We start from the raw sequence: 26,254 nt of genomic DNA, 5'->3' as shown, positions 1-26,254 counted from the left end.
AGAAGGAACGGGGCTGGGGCGTGGCCCAGAGAGGGAACGGCTCAATAACGGGCTACCGAGTGAAAAGAAGCCGGGTGGGGAGGCGCTCTGCTGACAGCTGCCGCTCCCCCATGGCGCCCACAGGGTTAAAAATCAGGGGCCACGGGACCAGGCCGAACTCGGTTTCCAGGGCAACGGCTCCACAGTTCCGGCAGCGCAGGCCCGTACCATTGCGCGGGCGCGGGGGAGCGGGAGCGGCGGAGGGGACGCGCTGCAGGGCGGCGGAGCCGGGGCCGGCCCGGGCGCTACCAAACGCGAGGCCCGCCTGCTCGCCCGGGGTCTGCGCCGAGCCGCGCTCCGGCCGGACGGCCGCGGCGTCCTTGGTGCGGGGGCCGGCAGCTCCCAAGTGGCCGCGGACGGCGGGGGAGAAGGAACGCACGCCGCCGGCCGGGATTGGCCTCCTGGTCCCCCCGTCTGGGCGGCGGAGTGCGGGCGGCCCGGGGCTGGGAGGTTTGAAAAGCGGGCGAGAGACAAAGGCGGCAGGAAGCCTCCTCCGCGCCCGGAGCCCGTGCGCCCGGCCCCCGGGGCCCCCTCGCCGCCAGCCGGCCCGCGGAGCGGCGGCGGCGGCGGCGGCGGCAGGAGGCGGAGGATGCGGCAGGGGGCGTGGGCGCGGCGGCGCGGGCGGAGCGGCGCGGCCCGGGCGCGGCGTGGGTAGAGCCGAGGCGGCGGCGGCGGCCGGCCTCCGGGAGCGAGAGCGAGGCGCCTTCCCCGCCCGGGATGTGAGCGCCGTGAGGAGCCCGGGGCGGGGGAGGGCCGGGCCGGAGGCGCAGCCGGCAGGAAGGAAGGACGGACGGACCAGGAGGAGGAGCGGCGGCGGCGGCCGGAGCCGGAAGGCGGGGAGGGGCCGGCCGTTGGGCCCGAGGCGGCGGCGGCGGCGGCGGCTGGGGAGAAGCGCTCTCGTCGCCTGCCCGAGGCCGGAGCGGCGGAGCCCGCGCCTCCTCCCCCCAGCGCCGCGGAGGGGGGAGGAGGAAGATGGAGACCCACATCTCATGCCTGTTCCCGGAGCTGCTGGCCATGATCTTCGGCTACCTGGACGTCCGGGACAAGGGGCGCGCGGCGCAGGTGTGCACGGCCTGGCGGGACGCCGCCTACCACAAGTCGGTGTGGCGGGGGGTGGAGGCGAAGCTGCACCTGCGCCGGGCCAACCCGTCGCTGTTCCCCAGCCTGCAGGCCCGGGGCATCCGCCGGGTGCAGATCCTGAGCCTCCGCCGCAGCCTCAGCTACGTGATCCAGGGCATGGCCAACATCGAGAGCCTCAACCTCAGCGGCTGCTACAACCTCACCGACAACGGGCTGGGCCACGCGTTTGTGCAGGAGATCGGCTCCCTGCGCGCTCTCAACCTGAGCCTCTGCAAGCAGATCACTGACAGCAGCCTGGGCCGCATAGCCCAGTACCTCAAGGGCCTGGAGGTGCTGGAGCTGGGGGGTTGCAGCAACATCACCAACACTGGCCTTCTGCTCATCGCCTGGGGTCTGCAGCGCCTCAAGAGCCTTAACCTCCGCAGCTGCCGCCACCTTTCGGATGTGGGCATCGGGCACCTGGCCGGCATGACGCGCAGCGCGGCGGAGGGCTGCCTGGGCCTGGAGCAGCTCACGCTACAGGACTGCCAGAAGCTCACAGATCTTTCTCTAAAGCACATCTCCCGAGGGCTGACGGGCCTGAGGCTCCTCAACCTCAGCTTCTGTGGGGGCATCTCGGACGCTGGCCTCCTGCACCTGTCGCACATGGGCAGCCTGCGCAGCCTCAACCTGCGCTCCTGTGACAACATCAGTGACACGGGCATCATGCATCTGGCCATGGGCAGCCTGCGCCTCTCGGGGCTGGATGTGTCGTTCTGTGACAAGGTGGGAGACCAGAGTCTGGCTTACATAGCCCAGGGGCTGGATGGCCTCAAGTCTCTCTCCCTCTGCTCCTGCCACATCAGTGATGATGGTATCAACCGCATGGTGCGGCAGATGCACGGGCTGCGCACGCTCAACATTGGACAATGTGTGCGCATCACGGACAAGGGCCTGGAGCTGATCGCTGAGCACCTGAGCCAGCTCACCGGCATAGACCTGTACGGCTGCACCCGAATCACCAAACGCGGCCTGGAGCGCATCACGCAGCTGCCCTGCCTCAAGGTACTCAACCTGGGACTCTGGCAGATGACGGACAGTGAGAAGGTCAGGTGAGGGCGGCAGCACCAGCTCCCCTTGTCCCGCCCTGTTCATCCTCCCATTACCGCCGCCCCCACACACTCACACGCACACTTACGCACAGATCATTGCAGCGGATGAGATGGGGCTATGACAGAAGCCTCAGGCTCGTTTCCTCCTCCCTCCTCCAGCCCCCTCCCGGCTTCCAGCCCATTCTCTTTGCAGCTGGGGTTCCTACCCTACCCTACTCCCAGCTCCTTTTCCCCGCGGATGGAGAGATGGACTCTGCTGCTTACCCACCCACTCCCCTGCAGGGGGTGGAGGACTGATTCAGCTACTGTATCCCCACTGCTGTGACTGGAAATGGGGGTGGGGAGTGACTGGTCTTTTCAACCCTGGGGAGTTGAGGAAAATGTCTGCCTTCACTTCAGCTTTGATTTGAATACTGTGATCTGGTTTTTATTTTGAAATGTATAAAAAGGAAACCCAGCTACAAAGGCCTTTTCACCCTTCTTCCACTTTGTAACTAATCCCAGTCTCTTCTCATCACTCCTCCTCTTACAGTACTCTGCTATTCATGCTCATTTCATTTTCTTAATCTTCTTTCCTGTTTAAAAATTTTTTTTTGGAAAAAATTTGAAATCATGGTCCTTTTTTTCTGCTGAATATATTCTATATATTATATATATATAAATTATATATATATATATATACATATATATGTCTGGCTACCTCGTTTTAGTTTACTTTTTTTCTGAAGCCCTGGAATTCTACAAGAGAGATATTTTGAGACTGAAACATGTTTGTGCCTAGACTGGAAAGATGCCCTTGGGTTTGTCCGTCTTTTTGTGTTGGCTTCTTCCCAGCCTCCATCCGTCCAGTGTGCCCCACTTCCACATTCTGGCTATAATTTCCTTTTTCTCCTTGTTCATTGGGATTTGAGGACCTGTTTCTAAATCTTAATTTATAGCACAAATATGTGGGAGCCATGAGAGTTGAACCGTTGTTTTTGTTTGAGATGCAGATTGTGTCTTGAAAATGATGATTATATATGCAAATTCTGCCCTACCCTCACCCTCTTCCAAGTTTCCCCCCAAAAAGGTCACACAGTGCGGCTTCCTGTGGGAAACAGGAGCAGAGCTGGCCTGCAGAGCCCCTGGGGCTGTGATGAAGCTCATGTCTTATCTCTGTTCTGTTAACAAAATGGGAGTTTGTGGGTTTTAAAAAATTCTGTTTCTAAATGGAGGAATAGATGACTGACTTTATTTTGGTGGGGGTTGGGACTTGTGGCTTTAAAGAAATCACTTTTGAGTAGGATGTATATTTTTGTTGGATTTTTGTTGTTGTTTATTTTTTTAGAATCCTCCACAGCAACATGCGCGAGACCATGGAGTTAAAGAAGCCCAGAGACCTTTATCAATTAATTGTACTGTTTGTGAATTTGTATAAATAATAACAAAGATCCTCTTAAAACGTTTATATTCTTACAGTAAAAGGTTAAACTGATATTTATATAATAAAAGAGGAAATATGAAGTATGTTTTTGAAAAAAAAAAAAAAAAAAACAGCCTTGTATCTGCGAATTATTTTTAAGGCATTGTGTGCATGGGGACATGCCAAGGTAGGAGGTGTTGTTTGTATACTCTAAGAGGACGCAAGGTGGAGTTTGGTGCATCCTATGTGGGGGGAGACAGCTCATGGGAAAATTTTATTCTGTATAAGGTTTCCTACTGACGTGTTTTGTTTCTAGAAATGTGATTAGACTGGAGATTTATATAATTTTTGGCTTTAAACTGTCAACAACGTGGAAATTTAAAGAAATTGAACAAAATGAAACTTTTTAAAAAACCAGATTTGTATGTAGTTTCCCCGAGTGGCCAGTTTTTCTTTGGGTGAAAATGAGATCTAGGGGTGATTTCGAAAAGTGGATCACGACGTGGGCTAGAAAGATGGATTTCTTTACCCTGAGAGTGGGTGTGGGGGAGGATGTGAAGGTGGAAGGACTGAAGCCATTGTTCAGAAAAGTTAAAAGAGCGCTGTCCTTGCGTGCTTGCCGGCTCAGTCATGCATACTGAATCTCCCAGTGGGAGCGAGGGTCCGAGTGGAAAGGAGGAGGGCAGCTCGAGCCCTCTTTTTAACATTCCTCTCCAGGCCCGGCTGTAAGGAAGCACTTTCCTGGGGGATGGGGAGCTTGGCCAGGATTTTGCACATTTGCATTTTAGCACTTCCAACAGCCGAGGCTGGCCGCTGGATCCACTCTGTCAAGGGTTTTTAGACTGAAATCGGGGCAGATTAATGAAATACCAAAATTCCAGCAAAGAGTTCCCTTTGGTAGACAGTAACAAAATAATCTGACACCCTGTGGTTTGGCTGTGGAGACCTATGGGTATGAGTGCTCCAACAGGGGAGTGGTTCATATTCCTGGTTTCACATCGGTCTTGGTTGTTTCTGAGATGGTTAAAAAAATACTGATCTCAGCAAGAGCTGATAAGAGTAGTATAAAACTTTCCTGGATCAACCTCTCTTTCCAGGAAGAGGGCTGGAACCCAGGTTTCTCTTAGGATAAGATTGTTTTGTAAAATGTCCAAGCTTTCTGCCTGAGCATATCACAAAAGCCGCATTGTTCCTTTTTGGAGAGTCATCACAATTGGGTCTAATTGAGCCTGACACTAGATCCATCTTCTGTTTCTTTGGGGAAGGTGTAGATCTCTTTCTTCCCACTTAGGTTACAGTGCTTAATGCCTGGAAAAAAAAAATGTGTGAAGCCTATTAAGAAGTAGGGACTCTGAATTAGGGTCAGCTTTTTAATCCAGCATTTGACACAACTCCTGAAGGTTACACGGCTGTGGGTTCTTAGTCTGTTTTTCTTCCAAGAGACTGCATGGCTGTACAGATTCAATTGATAAAAATTTGAGCACCCATGTCTTAGGCTCTGTATTCACATTCTTCATTTTAATATGCAAAATATTCCTACCGCCTGTAACGTGAAGCACGTTCTTCTGTTTTGTCTCCTTTTTATGTTAAATGTTAAATATACACTTGACTAAAGGTTGGCAAATTAATGTTTGAAAGTTAAGACCATGGGTCTATCTATATCCTTATCCTGAATGAGGCATACTTGTATAGCTGGAGCTTCTCTGGGAAAGAAAGATGATAAACCACCTAGAGTGGTTAGTGAAGGTCAACTGCTAATCTCTCAACCTTTTTGGATGGAAAGCAATTAATGTGTTGAGAACCTACGCGTGTTTTACAAGGTACTTGTTAAGTTTTAACCTTCAAAGCAACCTGCTGAAAAAGGTATTATCCCTGTTTTCCAGATAAGTCATAATTCCTGCCGTAAGTTACCCAACCAGTAAGTGAGGGAGCCAGGATTCAAACCTAGGCTCCATTTCTCCATTTCTCTTCCTCCCTCCCTCCCTCCCTTCCTTCCTGTCTGCCTTTTTTTTTTTTTTTTTTTTTTTTTGAGACAAGGTCTTGATCTGTTGCCCAGGCAGGAGTGCACTGGTACAATCACAACCCACTGCAGCCTTGACCTCCCAGGTTCAAGTGATCCTCCCACCTCAGCCTCCTGAGTAGCTGAGTCTATAGGCACACACCACCATGGCTGGCTATTTTTTTTTTTTTTTTTGTATTTTTTTGTAGAAACAGGGTTTCACCATGTTGCCCAGGCTGGTCTCAAATTCCTGGGCTCAAGCGATCTGCCCACCTCGGCCTCCCAAAGTCCTGGGATTACAGGCCTCGTGAGCCACTCTGCCTGGCCCAGGCTCCATTTCTAAAGTCCAGCTCCCTTCTGCTTGATGAGAAGATTTAGTTACTCGTCATACCTTGGTTTCCAGTAAGGTGACCCTCATAGAAGTGAACGGTAGCGGTTTGAACACCGTGTGAACAAGCTTATGCCATAGGGCAGTGCTTCAAAGCGAATAAGGGTGATTCTTGGTGGTATGAAAATGGGAGAAATGCATTGAAGAATAGAAGAGCTAAAGGACATGAGTTGATAGTACACTTTGCGTGGTGGTACAAAAGTTAAAAGGCACTCCAAGGCAGTTCTTAGAATAACAGAAAAAAACTTGGTTGAGGTATTTATTTGCTGAAACTTGAGAACTGAAAAAACATAATGTAAACTTCGTGTAAACCTTATCATCTAGAAGTAATAAACCTCAACAGAAACTGGGTAGTAGTCAAGGAACAGCTTCATTTCCCTTCTAAGTGTCATTGTGCGTAGCCCTTCAATGTTCTTACTGAAAAGATTATCTATAAATCACCTGTGGGGCTCGGCCAATTTCTGCAGCTCCCAAGCTAGGCCTCTAACTTGTCCAACTTAACATTTACTAAAACTAAAAGCCAGTACCAGTATATCCTAAAAATAAACTCAAACCGATCATGTTCTTTCATGAGTCAGATGAACAACAAAGCTCTAAAAAAGCAAACGTTCCTTTTTCTTTTGAAAGGTATGAACTTTCTCTTACATAAGGACATATGATATGTAAATTAAAGCATGGCCTAGTTCCCAAATCCTGCTGCTTTCCTGAAGTGGTTACTAGATAGGTGCTGGTCTTAGAATACAAACAAAACCTTTCACTTTTGACTTAGAGAATTTGAATTCAAGTTTTCAAAGGGAAAGGGTAGTGGCCCCCAGGGACCACTGTGTTTCTAAAGAATAAGAACCTCTTGATTAAAAGATCAGATTTGTAAAACAAAACCAAGACCTCATGCAGCTTCTGACAACTGTCTCTTCCCAGTTCTATGAAAGGGAAAGCCCTGGCCTCTGATCTCTGCTGTGTTCTGCAGCAGAAAGGGAGGGACTATAGTAAGTCATCTAGTGGTCCCCTCTCTCTGTTCTCTTTCTCTTCCCTGCATCAAACATCACCTCTTTTAAAAGTTAATTCCATCCCTTTAGTAGAGGGCAAGACCTAAATTTTGTGCCATTATGAACCCCTGAGGAGTCAGAGGGGTGAGGCTTTTTGATGAAATAATGTGGATCATGAGTAAAGCACAGGATTAGAAATTAGAAAGCTGCATTCAAACCTAAGCTCAGACTTGGGCCACATATTTACCTCATTTCTGTCAATGTACTTGGTCAACTATTAGGCAGCAAGTTAAATTTTTTAAAAAGTTGTGAAACAGATGGGATGTGCATATTTAGATCAGTGCCAAATATTAATAATTTACTTAAGTATCAAAGGTAAGTGCACAGTTGGAATAAGAGCATATATTCTCAGCTCTTGTATGAAATTTCTAGACAATTGGTAAATTTAAATGTCCACAAATGATCAGTTTCAGTTTTTTCCTCTTTTCCAGGGATTGCTCTAATTTTGCCTGGTGGAGTTGCCCTTACCAACCCAGAATATTTGGTCGTATTTGCCAAGCCCTCCAGTTGAGGTGCAAAAGAAAGTAAGCTTGAGATCTTAACTGAGCAGCACTAGAGTGGGGTATGTTAAACCCCCACTCCCAATAAAACAATAGAAGTGGAATTCCTCTGCCTGCTATTTGTTAACCCAGAAAAGTGCACATATTTTCTTTAAAAAGAAGACTTAAGTTTCTATTATTTCATTACTCTTCTACTTTAATTTTTTTTTTTTTTTTGAGACGGAGACGGAGTTTCACTCTTGTTGCCCAGGCTGCAGTGCAATGGCACGATCTTGGCTCCCTGTAACCTCCGCCTCCCAGGTTCAAGTGATTCTCCTGCCTCAGTCTCCTGAGTAGCTGGGATTACAGGCATGCGCCACCACGCCCGGCTAATTTTGTATTTTTGGTAGAGACGGGGTTTCTCCATGTTGGTCAGGCTGGTCTCAAACTCCCGACCTCAAGTGATCCGCCCGCCTCGGCCTCACGAAGTGCTGGGATTACAGGCATGAGCCACCGCGCCCGGCCACTTCAGTTGTTTAAGGAACAAATGCTTTATATCCTTAAACTTACAAGGACACTTGCATTTGTGATAGTGGAAACGAATGAATCTCAATTACAAAGAGGAGAATTGGGTCTGCAGCTGCAGTGCAGCAGAGAAACCCAAGTGAGACAACAAGGTCAGGAATGTGAGTGTGATCTGCGGAAGAACTCAGTCATAACATAGTGTTCGGTTTCTCTGTCTCAACATTTTTGTTTTCCCAAATCTGGCAGATGTGGTACATTTAATTTTATAAATGGGAAAAGATGCTTAACAAAGTGGAAAAGATTTTGCCTAGGTAATTAGAGGAGAACCTAGTGTCAGAACCTGGGCTGCTCTGGACTTAATGACCAATGCAGAAGGTGACCAGCATGGAGGCGGCTCACAGAGGCACTGCAAAGCACCACCCTGTCTCTCTTCAGAGATGTGCTGCACCAAGCCAGGCATGGCACACATCTGTAGTCCCAGCTACTCACTAGGCTGAGGTGGGAGGATCACTTGAATCACAGGAGTTCAAGACCAGCCTGAGTGACACAGCAAAACCCCATCTCTTAAAAAAATTATTTTTTTGTCTTTTTTTTGAGACAGAGTCTCGCTCTATTGCCCAGGCTGGAGTGCAGTGGCATGATCAGAGCTCACTACAGTCTCGGACTCCTGGGCTCAAGGGATCTTTCTACCTCAGCCTTAAAAAAAGTTTTTTAAAAGGTGCTACACCAAAGCATATTATTTTCATTAGGAGTAAAAAAAAAAAACCCAAAATGCTAAAGTTATTACTATTTAATATGCACTACATTATGCAAACTTAGACATGTTTGCAAGCATTATATAGGATTATTCAGGAAACCAAAAAACTAGTACATGTTGTTAAATGGTCTATAAGGTACTGAAGTAGCTAACTGTGTCAAATCTGTTGCCTGTTGCTCTCAGAGGATTTGAGCCAGTTTCCAAAACACTGCTTTGTCGCACATAGTAATGCAGAATACTAATGCTGGGAGTACATGCTTATGAGAGCTTCAAAGCTAGGAACTCACACATATTTCACATGCTATAAATACCTGCCACACAATCCTTTTATAAAGTAGAATCAAGTTGCAAAAACTCTATTTTCTCTTCATTCAAGGGTAAAAAGGCTTGACTTCACAGATGTTTTAGTTACAAATCCCACTTGTCCAGAAAGAGTAAAAGGGTCTAATTTGTTAATACTAGGCACCTTCTTATATTTATTACTCCCCCATTTACGTAATCCACACTCCAGAAGGATCAGACCTACCACACAGTGGTGTGTCAACAATTACTCCTTACATCATGGATCTGAGACACTGGAACTGGACTGTGGGAAAACAGTTCTTTGAGACCAGATTAATTTTTCATAAATATTAATGTGGAATTAATATGGCTTGGAAAACATTGTTTTTCTCATCTAAAAAGGATATGAAGAAATATTTACTACCAAGGCTTATAATATTTCTCCTTAGGAAATCTTGACCTCAAACTAGCATTATTTATGTACACATCTGCTACTTTTTTTTTTTTTCTTTTAGACAGAGTCTTGCTCTGTCGCCCAGGCTGGAGTGCAGTGGCACGATCTTGGCTCACTGCAAGCTCTGCCTCCCGGGTTCACGCCATTCTCCTGCCTCAGCCTCCCGAGTAGCGGGGACCACAGGCACCTGCCACCATGCCCGGCTAATTTTTTGTATTTTTAGTAGAGACGGGGTTTCACCATGTTAGCCAGGATGGTCTCGATCTCCTGACCTTGCGATCCGCCCGCCTCGGCCTCCCAAAGTGCTGGGATTACAGGCGTGAGCCACCGCGCCCGGCCACACATCTGCTACCTTTTTCTAGCCCAAGGCAAGGCTTTTTGAGAAGTAGTCACTAAACAGGGAGGATCCAAAAAAATTAGTCCTGCTATTTCTCAGAATCTCTAGAAAAATCACTGAGGCTAAAATTGGACACATGAGTAAAGTAAGGGAGAAACTGTAATAGTTAAGCCCGCAAATGCCCCTCAAATAAATGCTTAATGTTCTCAGATGGAAGACAACCGTTTCTGCTTTCAATAATTTAAACCTTAACTTCATTGCCCAAAAATCCACTGCTGTGAACAACAACAACAAAAAGACGGCCAGTACGTGTGTCTTAAGCAAACAACATGAAAATGACAAGATGAAAGTGACAATTTCCACCTTTCCTAATTTATTTCAAATGCACACAATTTAGCCAGTTTTCAGGAATCTGTAAAAGCAGGATGGTTAAGTTCTGTGGCCCCCTGAACTTCATCCAGCTGACAGCTGACGGTTGTAGGAAGCAAAAAAGGTCTTCAAATTTCCAGAGCCTGGAGTAGATAGAGGATTGGCTCTTCCAGCCCTAGCTGACGTCTGTGCACTTGAGACAGATGCCCTGCCATTGTGCTCAGGGTCAGATGTCAACAATCAGAACAGCATGACCCACAGGAAGGCAGCTGGCCTCTCTTCCCTACACAGAAGGGTCTAATTTTCAATGGAATCACAAGAGGAACTGCAGAAACTCATTAATGTATGACACAGGATTTAGCAGCAAACAGCTTCATCACTGCTTTATTTATTTTTAGAGTTGGGTCTCGCTCTGTCACCCAGGCTGAAGTGCAGCGGTGTGATCATAGCTCACTGGAGCCTCGACTTCCTGGAATCCTCCCACCTCAGCCTCCTGAGTAGCTGGGACCACAGGCATGTGCCACCATGCCCATTATTACTATTATTATTATTTTTTGTAGAGACAGAGTCTTGCTATGCTGCCTAGGCTGGTCTCCAACTCCTGGGCTCAAGTGATCCTCCCATCTCGGCCTCCCCAAGTGCTGAGATTACAGGAGCCTATAACTGCTTTCTTTAGAAATAAAAATGCGCATATGTGGGTTAAGAGGTAAAAGTCAAGCACTACACATTATTGAAAGGTAGGGATGGAAAATGTTATTGTCTCCTTCTGGACTGTTCCTTCAGCCTCCCCAGCCCTTTAAAAGACAACAAAAAACCCTCTTACTCACAATTTACCTTCCCCATTGTGAAGCGGCTGTGAATCATATCCAAACCTGTCCTGGAGGTATTAAAGCTAGGAGTCCGACCTTGTGTTTTTCTTTACCCCAAGTTTATGAAAATTATTTTAGGGTCCAATATAAGGCAGTACAATAAAGTATGGTTAATGCAAAACTAAATATTTGTTCACTGTGGAAGATAGAAAGTGGAGAAATCCACAAAGTCTGCAAGTCCCACGCCTTGTCAGTAGGTGGCAGCATTGTCTGTGAGTTGGAAGCTATTTCCCGTGAGGAACGACAACCTCCTCCCATCTAACAAATCCCCTCTGGTCCTTTCCCTTTCACCCGCACCCGCAAAGTATTTCCTCCAGGCGTAAGAGTTGACAAATGAGGAATTTCACTTCCTGGAAAAGATGAAATTGAATTTTAAAATATCAGTGAGGTTAATCCCTAGAGCCAGGTGTTATTTTGCAGCTCTCTGCTTTTGGAGCTAAGAGAATCAAACATCAACTTCTAATGCTTTTTAAAATTTTCTTCTCTTTAAACTTCTAATTCTTCTTAAAGGGCACTTCATACAAATCCTTCTTAGATTGCCATATCTGGGGAGTTTAGAAGGAAAAAAATGGGGAAAATTTAAACAGCAAGAAAAAAAGAGCTACTTTTTTTTTTATTACAAAAGAAAAATCAAAAGTGTATCATCTGCAATGAAAAATTCTAGAGAGCCTTTGAGGAAAAGCAATTTTAAAATTTTAGGAGTATCTTTATTTTATTTTATTTTATTTTTTAAATTTTTATTAAAAGGAGTATCTTTATTGCCCAGATGAAGACATCTTCATAAAATGTAAGAGAGTCTAGGAAGATGAAAATAATAAGAGCCCTGATGAAGAAGAAAAGTTGCCTGTGGGACCTAAATTCCTCCTACAGAAAACTGACATTAGGACAAGGTAGCAGAACTTATAATAACTTCTGAGCCAGTGTGGCCAGATTCTGTAGAATGGCACAAGAAGAGAGAGGCTGAGGGCAGAGAGGCCTTTGGCTCTTGCCCTCCTGGTACTCAACAGCCTGGCCTCGGGGAATCAAAGTGTGAGCGGGAAGGGCAGGTGTAGAAGTGGGAAAAAAGGTGGAAGCAGTTATCCCCTGTGGATGCTTCTACCAAGCTGTATTGGCCAGAGGAGCCACAGTTTATAAGCTCTGTAATATAGACGTCATTTTTGGTTAGAGAATGAATAAAAAAGGAAAAGTTTCAGGGACTTGGGGCCTATGCATGAGGCAAATTACATTCCTGGCACCATCCATGAAGGTCTTATGAAAGCAGAACATCTCCCTGGGCAACTTTTGGAAAGTGATGGCTGAAATATGCCATTCTTAGTGACTACGCTGAAAGAATACAGATTCAGGGAAGAAACCCCAAACAGAGAATACAGTTTGTAAAGGAAAGAAAAGCAAACATGTATGACCCTGCACAAAGCCAAGAAGAAGAAAACGGGGCTGGCTGAGGAGCCAGAAGGAGAACTGAGTGAGGGGAATGTGTGAACGCTGAGGACCAGCAGTTCCTAAAGCTGCTCCTCGGAAGAACTGGGAGGGCTGCTCCTTGATTCACAGCCTCCAAGAACAGCTTGCCTGGACTTCGTTTTTTCTTTCTTTCTGTCTTTTTCTTTTCTTTCTTTTTTTTTTTTTTTTTTGAGACAGAGTCACTCTGTTGCTTAGGCTGGAGTGCAGTGGCGCAATATCAACTCACTGCAACTTCTGCTCCCCAGGTTCAAGCAATGCTCCTTCCTCAGCCTCCCGAGTAGCTGGGATTACAGGCACGTGCCACCACGCCCGGCTAATTTTTGTATTTTTAGTAGAGACGGGGTTTCGCCATGTTGGCCAGGCAGGTCTTGAACTCCTGACCTCAGGTGATCTGCCCGCCTCGGCCTCCCAAAGTGCTGGGATTACACACGTGAGCCACCACGCCCGGCCCTGGGCTTCATTTTCAAGAAGGTAGGCCCTCTTTCTGTGGTTGTTTGAATTTGACTCTAGACAAATCTCTTGCGAATGTGGCCACCGGGCTGGCATGAGGATGTGGGTGTGACTGAGACCTCTGAGGTGGCAGCACTGCAAGCCTGAAAATGTCCTACGGGAGGCATGTGGCTGTCACTCTAGTTCTGTGCTCACAGCAGTCAGGACCAGCGTTGTTTTCATCCACACCCCGTTTCTGCCGGGAAGCTAGAGCAACAGTGTAGAGAGGACACATAGGAAAAAGCATTTCCGGGGCAGGCCGGCTCCAACATTCTTCACATGGGCCCTTCAGGCAGCAATTACTCTATGGGCTTCAACATTCTCCATCCAACCCACGTGACTCCAGTTTCTGTGCTCCGTTTTGCAGAGGAAGGTATAGCTGAGGGCTCCAGTAATCCCAGACGATGCACGTTTCTGTTGTAGGGGGCCTTCCCCAAACCCTCTCCCGAGGAGGTTCCCGTGGCTCAGTCTGCAAATCCACACAGCCCGGACACTGATTTGCAGGCTGACAGCCACTGCTGCTGCTTTCCTAACCTTCCTCTGTACTCTTTTCGCCCCTACCAGCACACCCACCCCCAACCCTAAAGGTGTCCATTCGCCCGTTAAAGGACTCCAGCATGGCCACTTCCCAGTTTCTGAATTTCCTGTCGCCATCTATGGAGACTGTCGAGAGGGGTCGAGTGTTGCGGGTGGGGGATTCCAGGCGACGTGGCCACACATAACAGCAATGAGGCCGGTCCCACGGCCATCTACACAGGTATCAACAGCACCTTGCACTCCTTCCTGATTTGGGCTGCCTTCCACTGGATGCTTCAGAGATAAAGCCTCCTGTGCCATTTTCAAGCCTTTTAGTTCCCACTCCTGTATTCATTCCTACCTCTGCACCTGCCAGGAACTTGCAGAGAAACTAAGGAACTTGTGTGCAAGTGGCTGCAAACATCTTCCCTCTCCTCCACTGGTACCATCAACAAGCCCGCTAATGCTAATCTACCCCCTCACTTGTAGCTCAACAGCTTTTCTCCTCTAAGCCCCTGATAATGGTTTTACTAAAATCCCCTTTTGATGGGAAAAATTCCCAGCTGGACATTTCAGGCCGCAGCACAATATACAAGTCTGCAGGTCCCTTTCCCCACCTCACAAAGGCCTCTAATCAAGTGGAAAATGTGCTGGAGGCCAGAGGTTTGGGTCCGCAATTATTTTTTAAGGGATTACTAAAGAAGAATAGGGGGCAGCAAGGACCTCCCCCCGCCCACTTTGTTTTCCATTTGGTCCTGTTTTTAGACACACTGAGCCAGGAGTAGCCATCCAGTTCTCCAAGCACAAGAGCTTCATCTCTCTCTTCCCAGGTGGAAGGATGTCATCTGTGAACACTATTGCTTCAAAAAGATGTAAAGAGTTTGGAAGCAAGATGCAGGTCCTTTTCTGACCCCATTTAAGCCCTTATTTATAAAACCGCTATTGAACGGGATCCTGAGTGTGGAGAGAGCACCCATTCATTAACCTCTAACCTCTGGTCTGTATTCAGAGGGGACCTTTCGCTCTGTGTCCATACACTGCAAGATTGGAGGCATTCACTTGCGCATCCCAGGCTTTGGAGGGCAAGAGGTCATGTTCCCAACACTGCCAGATAGCCTTCTTCTAGTTATACACACTGACCCTTCCCTCGACACTGAGCAAATGTCCACGTTACTCCTAATGTTTAATCTTGGGGCAAAACATGGATAAAAGTACAAAATGTTAACTATGTGTATTGGTCTATTGGAACCTAAAATGTTAACTATGTGTATCGGTCTATTGGAACCTTCCTTTAAGAATGTACACTATGGAAGCCGGTTTGTCTTCCCTGTACATTGCAAAGGACCTTCTTTGATGTCATCTATGCATGAGTGTTCATTAAGGATTAATTGATGAGGATGAACATTTCAGGCTGGCCCTGAGTTCTCATCATTCTATTTCAGCATCGAGAGACTGCTCATTCTAATCCCAGCTGGTTAGTGATGTATGCAAATACCCAGTAAAAAGGAAATGACTACAAATTCCTAAACTCACTCTGGAATGATCAAGGATTAGACTGTTCAGCTCTGAGAGTTAAAAGTCAGCAAACTAAATACCAGCCTGAGTAATAATTTTCAGGTCCTTTCTTCAAAGTTCCTGAAATACTTTTGGTCAAAAACAAAAAATTGATAACTACATTTTTTTTTTTTTTTTTGAAATGGAGTCTCACCCTGTCACCGAGGCTGGAGTGCAATGGTGCGATCTCGGCTCACTGCAACCTCCCCCTCCCCTCAAGCAATTCTCCTGCCTCAGCCTCTTGAGTAGCTGGGATTACAGGTGTGCGCCATCATGCCCGGCTAATTTTTGTGTTTTAGTAGAGACGGGGTTTCACCATGTTGACCATGGCTGGTCTTGAACTCCTGACCTCAGGTGATCCACCCACCTCAGCCTCCCAAAGTGCTGGGATTACAGGTGTAAGCCACCGTGCCCGGCCCAGATTATTTTTTAAAACCTCTGATTTTGTTTTCATCAGTATGATGCCTTAATGATATATTTTGCTTTAGTGACATTTTTGATTTGCCCTCAGAAGATCCCTAAACAACTGAGAACTGGATAGAGAGAAGCACAAACACTACATTGAAGGTATTATATTTAATACTTAATGCAAATATCATATTCATATTTTATGTCGGCTTTCATACTTCTTTTGGGGAGTGTTACAGGAGGAGTATTACATGTCGTTTCCCTAAAGAAAGCAAGTAGAAGTGTGTTATCTGGATCCCCCTCTCCAGATAATGACAGGCTCGCTCAGGCACACCTGCTGCTTGTCCCAAAAATGTTGTAACAGCTTTCTCCAGGAGTGAAAAAGCTTCACCCGACTTTAGATGAAGATGAGCACCTCTAGAAAGGTGAAGGGATAGTCATGAGCAACAAAGCACACAGTGGAATATCTCTAAAGCAAAGCCCACAGTGGTCTGACTCCTTAAATGAGGAGGGAACCGTGAGATAAGTCTGCGTTACAGGGAGAGCTGCTCCGAAGCCACCTCTCATGGACACCCCTCCTGGATGCCTGTTTACTTCTTTGCTTATCATCGTTATTTTAGTCTTCGTCATCATTCTTCAGCTTCTCTGCCCTTTTAACATACCATGTTGGACAAACTATCCGTTGTTTTATTTTATTTTAGAGACAGCATCTCACTCTGTCATCCAGGCTGGAGTGCAGTGGCGCAATCTCGGCTTACTGCAACCTCTGCCTTCAGGTTCAAGTGATTCTCCTGCCTCAGCCTCCCAAGTAGCTGGAATTACAGGCGCCTGTCATCATGCCTGGCTAATTTTTGTATTTTTAGTAGATATGGGGTTTCACCATGTTGACCAGACTGATCTCGAACTCCTGACCTCAGGTAATCCACCCACCTCGGCCTCCCGAAGTGCTGGGATTACAGGTGTGAGCCACCGTGCCTGGCCAATATCCACTGTTCTAAAAGTCACTCCTCCTACTAGAGGAGTAAAACAGCATTTTAGAAACAATAATTTGATAAAATAGTAGCAGCAATGCATCTCAGGTCTTTCAGGGCCATTGAAAATGTTAGTACTGTGGAATGTAATCATCTTTCAGACTCTCTATTAGAGGTAGCTAAATAATTCAAAAAACAAGATGAACATAATTAGAATTAAGTATAAAATGTGTGCTTTCCCATTAAAGAAAATTTTGTTCAAGGCCTAAAAACAGAAGGAAATTATATCGCAATTATGAAATGTTATCAGTCTAAAGTTCATTGTGTCAAACTGCATACCTAAAATAGGTGGGAAACGCCCCTGAATCCACGGAGAAAAGAAGTGTCAGCTTCTCCCGGCCACACTAGGTGGGGTAACTACAGGAGGCGATGGAGCCTTCCTTCTCTGCAGTGTTTTCGTTAGCTCCTCTGTTTATGCTCTTGATATCCAAGAGCATATCTACCCTGAACTCCTACTCAAATATGTTTAGCCTTTGTTGTATTGCTTCCGATTTCTAAGTGATCCCGGTTCACTCTTTCCCATCATTTTTGGGGCACATTTAATCTGTTTCACCTGCCATCTCCATGCCTGGTCACCTGAAGTCAGCATCTGCAGGCCCTGCTTGGGATGGTCTCTGCACTCCTACAGTGAGCTAGCTCCCTGCTCACCCTGCCCTGCCCTCAAAGCCCTCTCGGGCGTCTCCCGGCAGCCATGAATGCTCCAGAACCATTCTGACTCTGCACTCTGTTTCCTCCAGGCTGGGGGCAGGGGCAGGTGAGTGATAATGACCATCACTGTATTTGACTGGCAGTCTCCACACCGCAGGGTTAAAAAATTATTTTTACAAAATATGCCTGCCTATTTAAGGCTGCTCTTTAAAATAATACATAAGTCCTTTTTTTTTTTTTTTTAAATCCTTATTTAAAATTCCCCCAGAATAGGACAACTAGATGACAAGGCAAAGAGGAGCTCTTGAATCTTCACCTAACCCCACTGCCCTCCCCCGAGGAGGGGCTGCATCCTTTGGCCCCAACTCCAGAGTTCCAACAGCAGTGAGGTGGCAAGTGCCCCACACTCAGTGCGGCTAGGAGACTCTTGCTCTTGATTTGTATACGATCATGAAATGAAGCATTTGTCCACACAGGGCAGGCCCCCAGAGGGCCTATGGTAAGCAGGCAGTATCAAGATTCTCTCTTCCCTGGCCTCCTGCTTAAGCATTGCTAGAAGTTTCTTCCCGGGAAGGATGAGGAGTTTATCCAGGCAGTGCTGACAGCCAACGGCAGGACTGATAAAGCCTGTGACTGGCTTTATCAGTGACACAGCTAAGACGACTTTAAGAGCCCATAAAAATGCTAACAAATACTCCTGCTGACCAATGCATTCCAACAGTTTCACAATCACAAAATCCTGCCAGTTTATTGGGATTAATTACTAACTAATAGTTAAAATGCTAAAGTTTATGAATGACTTTAAAAAAATACAAATTAGTGTGGATTCAGGGCTATCTTTCACTTAGTAAATATTTATTTGGCAGCTTTTACAGGCCGAGTCCCCCGCCAAGGGCTGGGGCGACAGAGCACCATCTCCCACTTGCGCGTATGGAGGTCTGCTTTCTTGAGTGGGAGAGAAAGAAGTGGGGTTTTACTGGGAACTGCGCCCAACCCACAGCCTGATTTATCTGTGCCGCAGCCTGCAATCTAGATATGCCCCATGGGAGTGCGTCTCGTGTATTTTAGGGGGAAAATGTTGGGAATTGCTGCTTTACAGAGCTGGGCTTCAGATTCTTGGCGCAGAAGGGAGCCAGCCAGTCCAGATAAGGAGCGGGAACTGAGGTTAACATGTATTCAAGACTGAATTCCTTCTCGGTCCCCGAGCAGTAGCTCCAGAGGGTGACAGCCTCTGCATTGCTGCCCTTGTAGTCTCTCTCCACCTTCTTGAAGCTGCCCTCGATGTCAGTTTCAACCTATTTTACTGGTACAGAAATATGGAGGAGTGAGGGGCCAACCCAGCACTCAGTGACTGCCACTGCCCGCCCCCACGCTGTCCACCCCACCACGGGCACTGCCACCCTGCCTTCTGCTCGGTTTAGCCTGTAGAGACGTTATCAGCATAGCACAAGCTAAAAAGTCTCCCAGGGCGGTCCTTGATTTAAATGACGATTTGAATCACTCCCTGCTTCATCTGCAGTAATTTTGTTTTATTAGATAAAGGGTTTGTGAGAAGAAAAGGAAATATTTAAGGTTTCCTCCCGCTGTCCAAGGCTAGTTAAGTGTAAACAGAAAAAACCTGTTGGGCTGTGCTGAGGCATTGCATACAATTTGTCATGTGCATCTCCATGAGGACAAAAACACACTTGCAGGCAGGCTTCATCAGCAAGAGAAGTGCCTCTGAGCATTTCCTCAGGACAGGACCTTTCTACTGAAGATCCTGCGGAGGGAGAAAGTTCAGAGTTCATGCCAAACCTGACCCCAGGATCCAGGCAAAGACGGTTCCCTGAGGACACTACGACAGAGACAGTGACCCTCTCATGACACTTCCTCAAACACGATCCTCAAACACGATCGCACACACTCCACACTATTTTCCTACCGAGAAACCACCAGGTGCCTTCCTAAGCTCCCACGCCTGTCGGCTGCAGATCCCGACCCACAGCATGGGCAGAAGCCAACAGCAACCTCCTGCGGCAAGGATCCCAGAGTGCTTGGAGCTGGAGAGGGCTGATTCGGAGGATCCCAGAGTCCTACAGGGGCTTCAGACAGGAGATTCCGAGGGGGAGTAGAGCTGTGAGCACAGGATTATCACTGATCAATGAGGAAGAGGGTGTTTTCCCCACGGGATCCTGAGCGGCACCGTGTCAGTGTCTGCTCAAGGAACCATTAACCCCAGGGATGCAAAAGATCTACTACTTATGGCTGAAATACGGAATATTCAAAACCAGATGGACAGATAGGTCGATAGATAAGATTAGAGAAATAAGATAGATTACATTGATAGAGATAGATTTAGACAGACATAAATACTTTCTTTTTGTTCAACTCTTAATCATCCAAACTACTTTTATCTCAAAATGAAATACAGCAAACCCAGTGAGCAAAGGAGGATGGAGCTGTAGGGGATCTTTATTTTTATTTAAATAGAAGTTTTTTCTCCCTTGGGGTTTTGTTTATCTGTCCATACACATCCATAGAAAAATATTATTCTTAGAGTCCTGAGGCTGTTCACATTTGTTTGCACAGACTTTACAGGGCAAATAAAAGACAAGCAGAGATATTTTTCAGACATACTGTTGTATTTAGATGATGTGTTTAGATCCCTCCTTCTAGTTCAGGAGCAATTTGTTCATTCATTACTGTCTAAAAAGTACTTTCAAAATATTCTACTAAATGTATCAAAGATAATTTTTTTTTTAAAAAAAGCTCCTAACTTTTCAAATAAACTCGTACCAAATCCTTTCCAATAGCCACAGTAATACTCACATGACACTGAAATGACCCTCAGGACACCAGCGGCTGTGACGAGAGTAAGTCCCCAGAGTAAGGCGGGATTCTGCTGGCATGGCCCGCTCCCACAGCCTCCTGCCCACATCCAGTTGTTCAAGCAGGCACGAGGCACGAGTGCAAAGCTTCCTGAGGTTTTGGAACACTGATGATCTGGGGCATTTGAGAACTTGAATTTCAGATCCCTCAAAAGAAGGTTCTGCAAACTTTCTGGCTACTTAGCAGGGTGGCCTTTACCAGCACTCAGTTGCTATCCTTGTCCCTGCCTCCCGAGGTGCCTCCACTGCCACCAGCCTCCCCCACCCCAGTCTCCATCCACACCGCTGCCACCAGCCTCCCCCACCCCAGCCTCCATCCACACTGCTGCCGCCAGCCTCTCCCACCCCAGCCTCCATCCACACCGCTGCCGCCAGCACTCAGTTGCTATCCTTGTCCCTGCCTCCCGAGGTGCCTCCACTGCCACCAGCCTCCCCCACCCCAGTCTCCATCCACACCGCTGCCACCAGCCTCCCCCACCCCAGCCTCCATCCACACTGCTGCCACCAGCCTCCCCTCACCCCAGCCTCCACCAGCCTTCTCTCACCCCAGCCTCCTCTCACCCCAGCCTCCACCCACATCGCTGCCGCCAGCACTCAGTTGCTATCCTTGTCCCTGCCTCCCGAGGTGCCTCCACTGCCACCAGCCTCCCTCACCCCAGCCTCCATCCACACTGCTGCCACCAGCCTCCCCTCACCCCAGCCTCCACCAGCCTTCTCTCACCCCAGCCTCCTCTCACCCCAGCCTCCACCCACATCGCTGCCGCCAGCAGCTAATTTTGTATTTGTAGTAAAGACAAGGTTTCTCCATGTTGGTCAGGCTGGTCTCAAACTCTTGACCTCAGGTGATCCGCCGGCCTTGGCCTCTCAAAGTGTTGGGATTACAGGTGTGAGCCTCTGCGTCCACCCTCATTTCACTCTTTTGTGCACTTAGGTATGTTGTATCCGTGGACATAGAATGTTCTTCCCTCCCTGTTTGACTGGAGAACTCTTCCTCACCCTTTAAGTCTCTGAGTGTATGTATAAAGTATAAGATACATACAAGATTCCAAAATAGTGGCTGAAGGGCCATACAATCAGGCAGTCATAGCAATGACCGATTATTAGTGACAAACACATGCCACACAGAGAAAGAACTATGGACAATAATGGCCTATTTAACCTACCACTGTCCTGCAGCAACCGCTCACCTGGAGGAGCAGCAGACAAGGGTAGATGGAGCTGCACTATATGGCGACGCTGGGCAGCTTGGTCCACACCATCACTGCTCCTCCCATCCCACCAAAGGGAAAAAGATCAAGAGAGACCGAGGAGAATGACTACCACTTGGTCTCCATGGTCACGTCATCAGAGATTCATTCATTGACTATTCAGTGTATGCTCTGACTAAAATGGGCAAAAGTGATCGAGACACTTGGGTTCTGTTCTGCTTTGCTCACTTAGTCCTTAACTTGACTGCCCTTCCCCTGCCTCACTTTTTTCACCTGCAAAACCAGACAAAATGCTGGACATTCTACACGCCTACAGGGAACCCCACGGCGTGAAATCAGCGTCAGCTCAGCAGGCAGGTATTCCAGGCAGAGACCCAGCCATGCCCACCCACGTTTCCCACCTTCACCCTCAGGCACAAGACCCACCTTCTGACCACCAGCTCCTGCATTTTTTTTGCGGAGCCCTCATGCCCACCCTGGTAGGAAGGAGATGCCAGGGATGAGTGCTCCCTGTGACAGCCCTCAACCAGGGACAGGCAGGAGCCATTGTATAAGGACACATGTTGTACCCCAGCTGACTTCCCCAGCAGGTTTGGCTCCAATGGCCACAGCCATCACCTGTGTGATAACCCACTCTTGATTGGCTGTCTTCCCTTCCTTGTCTCACTTTCTCACTCTCTGATCAGTAGCTCCTTCATGTCACAAGTAATCTACTGGCCTTTGAGTCACTGTTTCAGGGTGGGCTTCTGGAGGAACACAAACTAGGACAACAGGTCTTCTCTGGACAGGACACCACACTAGACAAAGCTGGGCGTGGTTTAGACCAGAGGGGAAAAAGAATTCAACTTCTTACGTGCAACAACAGCAAAACTGCTTCTCTTAGAAAGAATCTGAACCTCATAAAAGCATCCTTCTTGTCTGAAAAGCTTCCTTGCAGAAGGAGCTCAGTGGGTCTGAGGGCAGGAGTGCAGCTCTCGAGGGGGATGCTGACTCTGCAGTGGGCATGTGGTGTGCCCTGCCCTCCTTTGGCTCTGTGTGAGCCTCCCTTCCTTTGCACAGGGGACTCTGGGTGAGTGGCACAGCCTTCAACAAGAGTGGCTCTGCTCTTTGGCAATAGTCTTTTCTGTGGAACAGCATAAAATGAGCATTAAACAAACTTCGAGGATGAGCTATGCTCAACAGCTATAAAGAACCAAGTGGTGCCGGGCGCGGTGGCTCACGCCTGTAATCCCAGCACTTTGGGAGGCCAAGGCGGGCGGATCACGAGTTCAGGAGATCGAGACCATCCTGACTAACACAGTGAAACCCCATCTCTACTAAAGACACAAAAAAATTAGTCAGGCATGGTGGCGGGCACCTGTAATCCCAGCTACTCAGGAGGCTGAGGCAGGAGAATGGCGTGAACCCGGGAAGCGGAGCTTGCAGTGAGCCGAGATTGCGCCACTGCACTCCAGCTTGGGCGACAGAGCGAGACTCTTGTCTCAGAAAAAAAAAAAACCGAGTGGTTTCTCATTTAGCATATGAGAGCGTGGGGTTGAAGAGGGAAGAAGGAAGAGGAGAAGCCTGGTGAAAAGGAGAGGGAATGGGAGGGAGAGGGAGAGAGAGAGAGTTAGAAAACATCAGAAATTAAGTGGATAAGAGTAAACGACCTTTTCATAAACAACCACTACCTTTCCTCAACCTGGAAAGGAAAATGAAAAGGAGAAAAAAGAGAAGCAAAACAAGGACTGATTATATCAATTCGCATGTACAGAGATAAATGTGCACCAGCTTTTCCTTTTTGTTCTGTGAAAACTTCAATGTATTCTTTATATCTCAATCCTATGAAAATACTTGTGAGATTATAATTATGCTTATATTATTAAAGACAATTTTTCTGGGTTATTCTCCATGTCTCAGGACTGTGCCTTTTGCTGGTCAGCCTAAAATGACCACACGGAAGCACAATTTATATCTGAAGTGGGTTTCTTGTAGACAATGTATAGCTGGGTCTTATTTTTTGACCCACTATGACAATCTGTCTTTTTTTTTTTTTTTTTTTTTTTTGAGATGGAGTCTCACTCTGTCGCCCAGGCGGGAGGGCAATGGCGCGATCTCGGCTCACTGCAACCTCCACCTCCTGGGTTCAAGCGATTCTCTTGCCTCAGCCTCGCGAGTAGCTGGGATTACAGGCATGTGCCACCACCCCAAGCTAATTTTTGTATTTTTAGTAGAGAGGGGGTTTCACAGGTAGTATGAGTTTCTTATAATAACAACATAATCCTAATTCCTCCCCCCCATCCCTTGTAATATTGTTGTCACTCATTCCCCTTATATATAAGTATATATGTAAGGGTACATAATTGAATACATTGTTGCTATTACTTTGAACAGTTATCTGTTAGATTAAGAATAAGAAAAATAAGTTATTATTTTGCTTTCACTTATTCCTTCTCTGCCCTCTTTCTTTATGTAGATCTAAGTTTCTGACCTATAGCATTTTCTTTCTCTCTAAAGAATTTCTTGTAACATTTCTTGCAAGGCAGGTCTACTGGCAACAAATTCTCTGAAGTTTTGTTTGTCTGAAAGAGTCTTTATTCTCCTTTACTTTTAAAGGATAATTGTGCAGGGTTCAGAGTTCTAGGCTGGTGGGTTTTCTCTCTCCACCCTTACATCTCACTCCACTCTCCCCTTGCTCACCTGCTTTCTGAGGATAAGTCAGGTGCATTTCTTCTCTTTGCTCCTCTACAGGTAATGTGCTTTTTTCACTCTGGCCCCTTCCAGGATTTTTTCTTTATCTTTGATTTTCTGCAGTTTGAAAATGATATGCCCAGGTGTAGTTTTTCTGGCATTTGTCCCGATTCTCTGAGCTTCCTGGATCTGTGGTTTAGTGTCTGACATTAATTTGGAGAAATCTGTCATTACCATTTCAAATATTTCTTCTTTCTTCTCCTCCTGGTATTCCCATTACACATGCTACACCTTTTGTAGATGTCCCACAGTTCTTGGATATTCTGTTCTCTGTGTGTGCGCAAGTGTGTGTGTGTGCACACGTGTGTGTGTGCGTGTGTGGGTGGGTTTTCTCTTCCCTTTTCAGATGTGGAGGTTTCTATTGAGATAACGTTATGCTCAGAGATCCTCTCCTCAGCTGCATCCAGTCCACAAATCTATCAAAGCCCATCAGCAGCATTCTTCATTTCCGTCACTGTGCTTTGCTCTCTGCCACTTCATTTGTTTTTTTTCTTAGAATTCCCATTTCCCTGCTTTCATTGCCCACCTGTTTCTGCATGCTGCCTACTTCATCCATTACAGCCCCTCACATTAATCAGAGCTGGTTTCAATTTCCCACCTGATAATTCCAGCATCCCTGCTGTCTCTGAGTCTGGTTGTGAAGCTTGCTCTGTCCCTTCAACATGTGTTATTTGCTTCTTATTTCATTTTATTATTTTTATTTTTGAGACGGAGTACCGCTCTGTCGCCCAGGCTGCAGTGCAGTGGCGTGATCTTGGCTCACCGCAACCTCCGCCTCCTAGTTCAAGCGGTTCTCTTGCCTCAGCCTCCTAAGTAGTTGGGATTACAGGCGCTTGCCACCACGCCCAGCTAATTTTTTTTTTTTTGTATTTTTAGTAGAGATGGGGTTTTGCCATATTGGCCAGGCTGGTCTCGAACTCCTGACCTCAGGTGATCCACCCGCTTCAACCTCCCAAAGTGCTGGGATTACAGGCGTGAGCCACCGCGCCAGGCCCTATTTGCCTTTTAGTATGTCTTATATCTTCTTCTTGATAGCGGCTCTGACTGGGTAAAGGCAACTGCTGTAAAGAGGCCGTGAGTGGGAAGGTCTACTCTATAGTCTACAATCAGGCCTCAGAGTTTTGGTGAGCCTGCGCCCCTCAGCTGAACATTCACAAATGCGTCTCCGTTCTCCCTCCCACCCCCACCTTAAGTGAGCTGGGAGATGGCTAGAGTGGGCTGGCGTGGGAGTTTCCCTTCCCTCAGGTCAGTTAGGTGCTGATAAAGCCTCAGTGGGGTTAGGGGAGGCGACCTCGTTAGGAAGAGCAGAGTGCTGCAGCCTCTTTCAAAATGGTCCTTTTTCTTCTTCCCACTGCAGGAGGCACGAGGGGATTTTTCTCCATTATTCACTGTGAGAACTCGGGGAAGCTCCAGAAGGTGAGGGAGAGGGGACAACGACTTGGTTCCTGTGGATCTTTAACTTTCAGACTTGCCCGCTCTGAGCCTCCGGCACTCTGGCGATGACAGCTCAGGTTTCCCTGCCTGTCACTGCTCCAGCAGAGGCTGCTGCCCAGGGCTTCTGCTCCAGTACCTTGTGAAGCTGCATTCTCCTGCCGGTTTCTCCAGTTCTGGGGACAATGGTTTGCTCTGAGACCTCGCTTCCCTTATGGATCCAAGGAGACTTGCTTTTTCAGTCTGTTCAGCTTTTTACTTGCTAGGATGGAATTGCAATTTGCAAGCTTCTTCGACAGGAAACTAGAAGCTCCACACTTTAATTTTATAAATATAAATATACACATGTGTACATATATCTATGTACAGGGCTATTATGTATACACATATAAATATACACATGTGTACATATATCTATGTACAGGGGTATTATATATACACATATAAATATACACATGTGTACATATATCTATGTACGGGGGTATTATATATATACATATAAAATGATGATATACATAATGATGATACGTATTACTGAGAACGTAAAATATCATTACATAGTGATAGCTGGATACACAAGGAATTCACAACTCCCGAAAGAAAATACATCTGGATGAGCTGCCTAGCAGCTTCCCCATGAGATGGAGGAATGTCTCCATATTTCATTCCCTGTTCCTGCCCTGAAACAATTTCAATCACTTGACAAATCATTATCATTCATTAATAATGTTTACTGAGTGCCCATATGTGAAAGAAATCCACTCTACATTCCACAGATGCATTTCCTCTCCCCACGG

The 26,254-nt window shown here is 47.0% G+C and overlaps 2 protein-coding genes across 2 annotated transcripts in view; one reads left to right on the top strand and one right to left on the bottom strand.

Annotated features, from left to right (window-relative positions):
* WNT5B (Wnt family member 5B) overlaps positions 1 to 26,254 on the bottom strand; it is a 122,641-nt gene that overhangs the window by 56,297 nt on the left and 40,090 nt on the right. The window lies entirely within an intron of this gene.
* Positions 232 to 26,254, top strand: FBXL14 (F-box and leucine rich repeat protein 14). Its single transcript, XM_054442672.2, has 2 exons — positions 232 to 2,205; positions 25,384 to 26,254. The coding sequence occupies exons 1-2, from the start codon at positions 1,012 to 1,014 to the stop codon at positions 25,444 to 25,446; spliced, it is 1,257 nt and encodes a 418-aa protein (XP_054298647.1). The 5' UTR covers positions 232 to 1,011; the 3' UTR covers positions 25,447 to 26,254.

This window comes from Pongo pygmaeus, chromosome 10 (assembly GCF_028885625.2).
Source record: "Pongo pygmaeus isolate AG05252 chromosome 10, NHGRI_mPonPyg2-v2.0_pri, whole genome shotgun sequence".
In the NCBI taxonomy this organism is placed as follows: Eukaryota; Metazoa; Chordata; class Mammalia; order Primates; family Hominidae; genus Pongo; species Pongo pygmaeus.
Note: the sequence above shows the minus strand (reverse complement) of the source record. Positions and strands in the feature narration are given on the sequence as shown.